At 35.4% G+C, this 12,062-nt stretch overlaps 1 protein-coding gene across 1 annotated transcript in view; it reads left to right on the top strand.

Moving 5' to 3' along the window:
• The window catches only part of LOC306883152 (gamma-aminobutyric acid receptor subunit alpha-4-like), a gene marked incomplete at both ends in the record, with an annotated part of 37,431 nt that overhangs the window by 10,359 nt on the left and 15,010 nt on the right, over positions 1-12,062 (top strand). The window contains 4 exons of the mRNA XM_079438267.1: positions 1,146-1,366; positions 1,711-1,793; positions 7,404-7,547; positions 9,381-9,533. Of these exons, the coding sequence (XP_079294393.1) occupies positions 1,146-1,366; positions 1,711-1,793; positions 7,404-7,547; positions 9,381-9,533 (601 nt within the window). The remainder of the gene's footprint in view (positions 1-1,145; positions 1,367-1,710; positions 1,794-7,403; positions 7,548-9,380; positions 9,534-12,062) is intronic.

Genomic DNA, 12,062 nt, shown 5'->3' with positions numbered 1-12,062 from the left:
ACACTGAGTATGTTTTTAGTTCGCCATGTTTGCACAAAGCTCAAACAGTCAAAAGTAATAGCTATGTTTACATTAACATAATTGTGATACTTGAGTGAAGTATATATGCGTAGAGTTGTACAATTGATGTACTGCACTAGTTAATTTTGTTACAACCTTTACAGTGTAGCTATGACCCATATCCATTACAGTATAGTGTTTACTGTACTTTAATATTGTGACATTTTGTCAATAAAAAGTCAAAGATTAAATATGCTGTTCATTTGTTTTATTTAAATTCGGTGTGCACAGAGCTTGCAGTAAAAAATAAGAACATCATTCAACAGTTTGTTACATTTCCATGTTGAGTTAACTTAAATGTATAAGTACACTTAAAATTAATACCAAGTTAAGTGAACGTAATCGTGTAAGTACATTAAATAAGCACCAAATTTGGTGAACTGAACAATTTAAGTATAGTCTACAAAACCGCCAAGTTAAATAAACTTTAATATGCAAGTTTTGGGAGACTCCATTACTCAATTGAATTGAGGCAACGAGTTTACTCAATCAATTTAGTTCAGTAAACTTATTAGGGTTTTCAGTGTAAGAGTTACAGGGGATTTTTATACAAGGAAATTCTTCTTGGGAGGAATTTGATGGAAAATGCTAGAGTTCGTGAGATGCATACTTTGGTTTTTTTGGTGAATCTGCAGTTTAAGACAGTTTAAGTTTAAGTTTTTTTTTTTTTTTTTGTTAAGCAAATAGGGTTCATTTATGTTGTTTTTAAGGAGTTAAGGGTTACATAGGATTTCTTTTTTGGAAGAATTTGATGAGAAATCCATAAATTCATATCAAGATACAAAAGTAAATAGGGTTCATTTTGATTTTATGTTGTTTTTAAGGGTTACAGGGGAATTTGGCAGGGGCACAGTTTGTCAGCATGAGAAGAAGTGTTTGTTTAAATGCCTAGACAGATTTTTTTTGCAAAATTATGGTGGATTTTTTTTATTTTTATTTTTTTTTGATTTGAGAAGTTGGTTATTACAGAACCACTCTAATGAAGCGTTCTGTCAGGAGTAAGTCAGATTGATTTGCATGCAGTTTTGACTGCTCTCTATCTTTGTTTTGTTTTTTTATTATTTTATTTATTTATTTTTTTCCAGGAGTACACCATGGACGTGTTCTTCCGCCAGACGTGGGTGGATAAGCGGTTGAAGTATGACGGCCCGGTGGAGATCCTCCGGCTAAATAACCTTATGGTGACCAAAGTCTGGACCCCTGACACGTTTTTCAGGAACGGCAAAAGATCTGTGGCTCACAACATGACGGCACCCAACAGACTCTTCCGAATCATGAAGAACGGCACCATCCTGTACACTATGAGGTACAGCACGCATCCGTCCAGTCCTGAGTCCGATTTATGCTGAAAAGACTTTGGCAGGCTATGTTTGCTCGTGGGTGACCATTGTTTTGCCAAGTAGGATGTGTTCCTGGATCATCTTTTGTTGGTCCTGCAACAACATTTGTGTTCAATGGAAAATGGCAGGTTGATATGAATGTTGTTGAAGCCTAAAACACCGCCCTAAGGTTAACACTACAATACTAGCATGTTGATAGAAATGGATGTTGATCCAGGAACATGTCCTACTTGGTGTAAAGTACTTTGAAGACATTGGTGGACATCATATCCTCGATATTTTAACCATTTTATCTGTGTTTTTTTGACAGGTTGACAATAATTGCAGAATGTCCAATGAAACTCGTTGATTTCCCCATGGATGGCCACTCCTGCCCTCTGAAGTTCGGCAGCTGTGAGGATTACACTTTATATATGTTGATTTTTTCATCCCACAGAACACTAAAGCATGATTTGAGCCTGTTTTTCAGAGTAAAGGAACATGGCAGCTTAAATGACGTGCTTGGAGTGAGGAGAAGAATATTACTCATGAAGCGTTTCTTGAAGAGCACAGAAATAATCCCTTCTTTAAAAAAAAATTATTTCTTCACTGTCAGATGACTAAACAATTCAAACGAGAAACAGAATTGATTATTTAAGGGTTTCTTTTATGTGTAGAGACCCAACAAATTCAGAATTGCAGTTCATCTGTAAGCTAGTATGCTCCTAAAAGCTGACAAAATTCACGTCTAGCATACAAATTTAAAATTAACATGCTTTCTCTAGCAGAAAAAGACCAAAACTAGTAATGACTTGTTTGTATTTCATTACATTTGTTTTTTTCCAATCAAATGCAAATGTCACTTCAGCTTATAACACACAAAACACATACATTGGAAAGGTGGCTGATTCAGAATAACATACTACCATAATACACTTACTTTTTCTGCCATGCCTTTATATTGCTGAAATAGTGAGGGTAGTATGCTAGTATGCTCTTCTAAATTGAGACTGTGTTTGTCAAAACATGGCTATATTCAGAACAGTACACTGCACATACTATTACTGCTGCATAGCATACACACTACTGAATATGAAGCAGACAATCTACTAATACTCTAATGAGAGTTTGTTGACATGTAGTTGCAACATTACTTAGTGTCAACAGAAAGTTCAAAAGGGACTATCAAGTCTCTTATGCTCACCAAGGCTACATTTATTTGACCAAATACAGTAAAACTGTAATTATTATAATTTAAAATAACAATTTTGTATTTTAATATATTTTAGAATATGATTTTTGCTGTGATGCAACGCTGAATTTTTTCTCAAGAAACATTTTTTTTTTTACTATTAGCAATTTTGAAAAGAGTTCAAAAGAGCAGCATTTATTTGAAACATTATAAATATCTTTACTGTCACTCTTGGCCAATTGAATGTGTCTGAATAAATGTATTAGTTTATTTACCGATCCCAAACTTTTGAACGATAGTGTATACTGTAAGTGGTATATACATTTTATGTGTGGAATAGCAAACATTTTTTACAATATTTGCCAAAATGTGTAGTGTTCAGCAGAGCATACTGCATGGGATATTGCATCCCACAATGCAATGCACTCAACTTTACTTTAACTTTAGATCACTTTTCAATGAATGTTACAAGTTAAAAATATTTTTTGAAATATTTAACAAGCAAACAAATAAATAAATAGATGTATTTATTTAAATTTAAATAGCAGGCAGTATTTAATGTACACTGTGTAGTATGCAGTAAGCAATAGGCTAGTATTGCATTCTTAACATAGGATCTTTGAGAATTCAAAGAGAATATGGTGGTGGTGGCTCAGTGGATAAGACACATGCCTTTGGTGTGAGAGACCCGGGTTCGAATCCACTGTGAGACACCAATGTGTCCCTGAGCAAGACACTTAACTCCTAGTTGCTCCAGAGGCGTGCGACCTCTGACATATATAGCAATTGTAAGTCGCTTTGGATAAAAGCATCAGCTAAATGAATAAATGTAAATGTAATTCATGGTACAAAAAATTATTTAAACATAACACAATATTGTTGCCCTGGCTGCTAGTTTAAACACTGAATAGTCCTTCATCTAGAATTACTTTTTCATAGTTGGCCAAGCAAATGTAAACTCATGACATTCATTCTTTTCTTTGGGAGAAAGAGAAAAACAAATGCATATATAAATATATACACAGTATATAAGCTACAAGTTTAATTTAAGAGCAAATACCTTAGAGGTCTGAAAAACAGCTCTTCTCCACAAGGAGAAATTACTTTTTCCTCCGAGTGTGTAAATACAGAGTTAGTTCATATTCTAAAAACTGAACAAAGAATCTCTATATCAGCAGGACTGTTCACGTCAGTCGGTCAGCAAAAATGAAAACGAAAACGTGAAAAAAGTCAGGAACAGAAAGAGAAATCTGAAAAGAAGGCGTAATCTCAAATGGGAATATGTGGCAGGTGGGTAGGGCTCTTTTATGGAGACTGCTGGAAGATTTGGAGATAAAATCAGCGCATTGTGACATTGTGATGGAGGACGATCTCAATGTTTTGTTTTTTTAGTGGTGGCTAATGTGCTGACGGATATCTCGCTCTCTCTTCTTTGTCTTATATATCTTCCTGTCCTTTCTTTGGGCCGGAGGGGTAGCATCTAGAAAGAGAGCTGTTCGTCCCCTGTAGAGCCGAGAAGGTCACCACAGCTTTCCCTCCTGCCCCGGGACAGCGCAGACCTATAACAGATCTTGTTTTTATTTTGCGCTCTTTCCTTTGCACTCTTTACAGTTTTCTGCTCCTCTCTCGTGTCATGCATTCTCTTTCTTCTGTATTCATGTATTACTTGGGTCACACTCACTCAGGGGGTTAGTGATTTGAACGATACTAAATCTTACTGTGTAATTCATTCTGCACTGTATAAGGCTGCACAATTAATTGAAATAAAAGTGCAGAATGATTATGAAATCACAGAGGCTGCAATTTAATAAAATAAATATTGCGTGTTTCAGAGTGAAGCGCAGGACTGTGTTCAATTACACGCACAGTTTATATTCAGGTGTTTTCAGTGTTGTAGCTTGACGGGTGAATGTTGTACCATGCTTATACGTAATGTACATTTATGAACGCAACTATATGCCATCCATCTTCCTAAACTTGTAATAAGAAGCACTTATCCACCTTATTTTTAATGGAAGAGTGGTGCAGCTGTTTGTAACTTTAATGTGCAAGGCTTTCTGTGTCATCCACTTCCAGTTATTTTTAGCCTTAAACAGCTTGTTATGCTGCTTGATATTGCAAACTGGTCTTTACCGTACTAGTTTAATGTGTTGTCACAATTATAAACACACTGGTTTTAGTGTAAACAGTTTTGCTGTATACTGCACTTCTTTACTTCCTTTCTTCTGCGTTCTTACTTTCCACCGCAACAAAAACTCATTGGTTTAATGTTTGAAAATGAGATTAAGGCAGCCATAAATATTGTAATTTCACAGTTGTAATTACTATTATTATTACTTATTATATTTTTCTTAAGTACTCAATGTATTATTTATTACAATACTAATAGGCCCTATTAGGCCACTTTCGTAATCCAAAGGTTGCGAGTTCGAGTCTCGGGCCGGCAGGGATTGTAGGTGGGGGGGAAGTATATGTAAATCGCTCTCTCCACCCTCAATACCACGACTGAGGTGCCCTTGAGCAAGGCACCGAACCCCCAACTGCTCCCCGGGTGCTGCAGCATAAATGGCTGCCCACTGCTCCGGGTGTGTGTTCACGATGTGTGTGTGTTCACTGCTGTGTGTGTGTGTGCACTTTGGATGGGTTAAATGCAGAGCACGAATTCCGAGTATGGGTCACCATACTTTGCCATATGTCACGTCACTTTCACTTTCACTATTTGTTTAATATTTTAACTTAGTAATAAAATATAACAATAAACTGAATAAAAATTATATTTTTACAGTACATTATTATTATTTATTACTAAATTGCACAATCCTGCAAGCAAGCACAACAAACCTGAAACAATTTAAATTACAATCACAATTTTTATTAGGAAAAATGACCCCAAAAAACATCCGATTGCATAAATTCCTTTTGAAATGACTGGATTCTGCCTGCACAATTTTGCTGAGCATTTTAGAAAACACCAGTATTATTTTACTAACATTGATAAAATACTATTATATTTTTTTAAACTTAATTTAATATTTTATATAGAATTGTATTTTTTTTTTTTTTTATTAGCTTTTTTTTATATGGATTTATTGGGTTATGTTTTAGTTATTTTGGTACTTTAAGTTAAACTAAACATGAACGTGAAATGTTGCCATGGCAACTAGCTGAAATAAAAGTTGTAGTGGTTTTTTGTTTGTTTTTTACATTTGATTTTATTTCAGTTAATGTTAATTTTATTCCAAGAATTAAAAATTGCTTTATTTTAGTAAACCCTGGAAACCACTAAGCAATGGCCTGGCAACCAGAAACCAAACATAAGCATCGTGACAGAAAGTTTTGTGCTGACAAGTTTAAGTCTTCAGAAAATAGTTTGTAATTATACTCATGTTTTACTGATCCATCTCTCTCTCCCGCATGGGTTCGTTCAGTTCCCCTCAAAAGATTCTGTCATGCCCAGCGTGACTTTGAATCAAAACTCGCTTAGTCTCTCTGTCCCCACTCTCTTCTCTCTTGCGCGCTCTCCTTCTGTTTTCATGGGGTTGTTGGTGGGTGTCTTGGAAGCCCTTCCTCTGCTCTATTTCCCAGTGTGCGGGGGTTCAGAAACAGAAATGGAGAAAGAGACAGTGAGGAGGAGAGAAAAAAAGAGAATTAAGGAAGATAGAGATGATGATGATGACGATCTCAAAGGAGGACAGGAGCACAGGGAACGTGCCGATGGACTCCTGGATGTGCAGTCAGTCTCTACTCCGAGATCGTGAGCCGTTTGATGTATGGATTTCTCCTCCATAAATGAAATCTGTCTGATTCCGAGCAGGAGAACATCTCAGCGGATCTGATTTCTGTGTCAGGATGATTGTTCTGCTTGGCTCAGATTTGAGATTGGCACGCACAGTGGAGGAAGTGGGTAGCAGTGAGGAAAGATCAGTGTCTTAGCGGCGACCGTTCGACCCTGAGCTCGCGGACTAATACGCACAGTTCCATGCGTAGGCATACCCAGAGGAGGATTTATTGCTCAAAGATTGCTCTTTCATCGCTCAGGAGACATAATGAAGTTCTCAGATATGTTTAACTGAAATATTAACTCCTTTATTTCCTTTGGTGAAATAAAAATAGAAAAATTGAGACAGTTGTTGACATGGAAGAAGTATAATTAGATCATAAATGTTGGACTTTGGTCCTCTGATTGCCAAATGGCATCAGTTCTTGGAAAGAAAAATCACAAATGGGACCTTTTTTATATTTTATTTGTTTCTTTCTCAATATTTTGTCTTGTTTTTAGTACAACTATCTAAATATTTTTAAATCAAATACATTAAAGGGATTAAATCTTGTTTTCTGAAAAAAGCATCAAAATGAAGAAGGTTTATGCTTAAAACAAGACAAAAATCTGTCAATAAGGTCATTTCTTACCCCAATGGCAGATAATTGTTCTTGTTTTAAGCATAAACTATCTTAATTGTAAATGCATTATCATTTAAGAATGTTTAGAGATTTGTTCTGAAAAACAAGACAAAATACTGAGAATAAAAATGTTTGCAGTGTAAAACTGAAATGAAATTCTAATCTCACATGTAACTATAGAACAACAATCTCACCGATGTCTCAAACTGTGCTCAGATTTGCTAAAGCTACCAAAATATGCAATTTTTTTTTCTCTGGAGGAAAATATGAGCATCAGGAGACTGCAGCAGAAGTGTCCATTTACTCTCTGTTTAATCTCATTAGTCTTTTTTCATTTCCACTGGGATACACACAATGCCACAGATATGGTCACACATATATTCTATATGTCATGGGAGGTGTTGTTATGACGGCTCTGTTTTTTGTGTCAGATGCCTACCCAATGACTGAGATGATCTACACATGGACTAAAGGCCCGCAGCATTCTGTGGAGGTCCCACCTGAGTCGTCCAGCCTGGTACAATATGACCTGATCGGACAGACTGTGTCAAGCGAGACTGTAAAGTCCATCACAGGTACAGACATAACACACTCTCACCGTGACACCAAGATTTTTGCTGCAAATATATACAACTGTTCACATGTTTGGGGTCTGTAAGGTTTTTGAAAGAAGCCTCTTATGCTCTCCAAGGCTGCATTTATTTGATTAAAAATATAGTAAAAACAGTAATACTAATGTGAAATATTATTACTATTTAAAATAACTGTTTTCTATTTAAATATATTTTAAACTGGAATTTATTCCTGTAATGAAAAACTCAATTTTCAGCATCATTTACAGTGTATTAATATTCCTCAGGACATTTTGACAGGACATTGTATCAATTGCTTGGTTTCTATGTATGTGGGCCATCCTACTGTAAATCACTAGTCCAAAATCCTGCTCTCCATAAATCATATATATATATTAAAAAAAACGTTCTGACTGGTTGTTATTGTCACAATATGTAGCACTTTCAGTACAACAAAATGTATTGTTGCTGTAGACTTACCATGTTGCACTTGGTTAGAACACAGTGTTAGTCTTAAAGGTATAGTTCATCCAAAAAATGTTGTCATAATTACTCACCCTCATTTCGTTCCAAACCCGTAAGACCTTCGTTCATCTTCAGAACACAAATTAAGATATTTTTGATGAAATTCAAGAGCTTTCTGACTCTACATAGACAGCAATGTAACTGAAATGTTCCCAGGCCCAGAAAGGTAATAAGGATATTGTTAAAATAGTCCATGTGACATCAGTGGTTCAACCATAACTTTACGAAGATATGAGAATACTTTTTGTGCGCAAAGAAAACAAAAATAACTTTATTCAGCAATTCTTCTCCTCCGTGTCACTGTCCTCTGCCATTATCAAGAGTACCACGATGCATGCATAGCTTTGTAAAATTACGGTTGAACCACTGATGTCACATGGACTGTTTTAACAATGTCCCTACCCTATACTGCATTTTTGGGCCTAGGAACATTTCAGTTGTGTTGCTGTCTATGCAGGGTCTAAAGCTCTAGGATTTCATTAAAAATATCTTAATTTGTGTTCTGAAGATGAATGAAGGTCTTACGGGTTTGGAATGACATGAGAGTGAGTAATGAACGACATCATTTTTATTTTTGGATGAACTATCCCTTTAACAGTGATTATATGTGAAACAACAGAAAACCTAAATTTACCTAAAACTCAAGAACTGCTGTTTCTTTCTGGCAATGCAAATCTAGTATTGTTTATACTGTTTATTCTAAAGGAAGAATTACATTTTAAACATCAAACTGCCACAGAATTTATGTCTTAACAGTATATCCTGCCAAATACCACAAGCCGACTGGCTCTTTAGGCTACGCGACAGTTAAGTCCATTTCATCAGTCTGCACGTGTTCAGAGACACCTGGTCTGTGTCCGAGTCACCTGATCAAAGCATATGGAGAATATCTGATAGCAATGTAAGCTAGATTAAAAGAAAAACCTTTTTACTCATGTCAGCTTAAACGTAAAGGTCAGCGTGAGTGCTTGCAGATCGGCTTGATTTTTTAGAGCACTCAGTTAAACAGAAGGGGGAAAAAACAATGGCATTTGTTTATTTATTACATCTTTTTTGATCAAAATTACATAAGAGATTTTGAGCATTCAGTGTGTGTGTTGATTACTGGAGCGCTGTTTCCCTATATGGCTGTGAGCCTCATTCTGTTAAAATAAGATGAATCTGCCAGCGCAGCTTAACAGCCAGAAATCTTTGCTGTTCAGCCAAAATAAGTCTGCTGTTGTGACAGACTGTCATTCTGACCTTGTTCCTTTGCTCGTCCGCTTTCGGGCTAATAAGGCACTTCCTGTTTCTCTTTCTCTGCTCTTTCAGGTGAATATGTGGTAATGACGGTCTACTTCCACTTGAAACGGAAAATGGGCTACTTCATGATTCAGACGTACATCCCCTGCATCATGACTGTAATCCTTTCTCAAGTGTCTTTCTGGATAAATAAGGAATCCGTGCCCGCCAGAACTGTCTTTGGTACGTGTTACTCTCAAATCTTCTGCACCGTTTCCCCCTCTGAGCCGCCAACACCATTTTCATGCAAATACGGAGAAAAGAGCTCCTTCCTTCTGTCATATCTGCCTCCCTCCTTCTATCCGTTTCTCTTTCTTTATGCTTCTCTTCCTTTTTTCTTTTTGTTTTATTCCGCTATGTATAACCCTGCATTACTATCTTTTTAACCCCGGGTAAAGACCACTTTTGAAAGTGGGTTAGCATCTTTGCAATGCTAAAGATATTTTGAGTGGTGCGTGAAGTGCATCGATAAATTGTTTAGCAAATGACAGTTGACTAAGAGCTGCCTTAAAGCTGGCATCATTAAATATTCATGCACTTTGTACAGTCACAGAAACTTTAACACTTTAGCACAGCGGCTAAACATTTCAGATATTTGCTTTCTTTTTTTTTTTTTTCTTTTTTTTGCATTTTTCTGTAGTATGATCTTATGACAACTAGAGCAGAATTACATGCTCACATTCGCAAGTCAATAGGTGCACTATTATTCAAAAGTTTGGGGTTAGACGGTTTTTGAACTTTCTATTCATTAGAGAATCCTGAAAAATAGTTCACAAAAATATTAAACAGCACAACTGTTTTCAACGGTGATAATAATAAGAAATGTTTCTTGAGCAGCAAATCAGTATATTAGAATGATTTCTGAAGGATCATGTAACACTGAAGACTGGAGTAATGATGCTGGAAATTCGGTTTTGCATCACATGAATAAATTACGTTTTAAAATATTCAAATGGAAAACAGTTATTTTAATTTGTAATAATATTTCACAATATTACTGTTTTTACTGTATTTTAATCAAATAAATGCAACCTTGATGAGCATAGGAGACTTTTTTTAAACCTAGCATAAAGATAACCAATTATCTATCTATCTGAAGGAATTTTCTGTTTGAGTTAAAGTGTTAGTTTGTTGCGACTTTAGTCCTGATCCAGTTACGATGCTGTGATGCCTCACAAGCTACTGAATTATAACATGTCACCATGTGTATCGTATTATGAGGTAATTGCCGATTCCTAGTACCAGAGAGAGAGTTATTTTGTGTGTGTGTGTGTGCATGTTTATGTGGTTTATGAGGACACAAATTTGTATAATGACATGGGTATGACAGAGGTATTACAATATGAAGGTGGTTTATGAGGACACTGCATATGTCCCCGTAATTCAAAAGGCTTAAAAAACATACTAAATGGTGTTTTTTTTGAAAATCTAAAAATGCACAAAGTCTCCTGTGAGGGCTAAGTTTAGTAGGGTTGGTGTAGGGCAATAGCACACACAGTTTGTTCAGTATAAAAACCATTACGCCTATGGAGAGTCCCCATAAACCACAAAAACCAACATGTGTGTGTGTGTGTGTGTGTGTGTGTGTGTTGCAGGATCAAATGAACACAAAATGTAAGCAAGCGTACGCCTATTATATTTTCAAACTGAGTTACACGTTTCATAAAATATGTTTGGTATGAAGCCCGTATTTATAATACATTATAAGGGTATTCTTAAGGTATTATAATGAATGCATAATGCTTTATAAATAACTTTATAATAAGTTTTATCATCTCATGAATATTCATAAGGACAGTTTTAATGTATTATAATAGTTACTTATTTGTGGTTATAGCTTTTAAGAGTATGATGATTTATAACACACAATGAACACGATCCATCCGCTTAAGTTACAATGGATTATATTTCTCATAGCTATAATGTATTATAAGTCTCATATCTTGCCACGTTACTTATGTCCCTTTACTTAAAGCAGACAAAGTCCACTTATAAGTAATAATAATAACAATATTGTTTTTTCTCAAACAGCCATAAAATCAGATATCAGATCAGATGAATTTGTAATATGACATTTGCTTTTAACATTTTTTTTAAATATAATACCAGTTTGATTATTTTGATGGCACCCTTTAGACAGCTGTTGATAAGTAACTCTGCAGCTACATGTCAACTAGCAGTCATGAAAGTATTAGTAGTGTGTCTGCTGAATATACTGTATGCTAACACTTTATTTTGATGGTTCCTCAACAGATAAACTGAGTATAGGATACTTTGCAAGTATGTGAACATTCTACCTACCCTACCTAAGTCTACTAATACAATTAGTTTTATATATATAAACATTGCACTCAAAAGATGTAGTAAGGTACTGTGCAGATCTTAAATAAACAATGTCAAGCTATGATTTAGCCCATTATAAATGAAGTAGATTTAATATGGTGTTCATTGTGTGTTATAAATAATCATACTCTTAAAAGTTAAAGAGTTATAACCACATATAAACTTGATAAGAAAATTATTTTCGCAGTAATTGTTTGCTTAATCATTAGTTCAGCCATAGTATTTTTGTAAATGTAAATCCAACAGAATTTGCATACTATTTTATTTAATTTTTTTCATTAGAAACAAGCTTGTCACATTCACAATACACACAAGAATGTCTTATTTTGTGAGCAGCCAAAAGCACAACACACAAAAAAGGCCATTCTC

This window comes from Barbus barbus, assembly GCF_936440315.1.
Source record: "Barbus barbus genome assembly, chromosome: 17".
In the NCBI taxonomy this organism is placed as follows: Eukaryota; Metazoa; Chordata; class Actinopteri; order Cypriniformes; family Cyprinidae; genus Barbus; species Barbus barbus.
The sequence above is the reverse complement of the archived record's forward strand: the minus strand, read 5'-3'. Positions and strand labels throughout refer to the sequence as shown.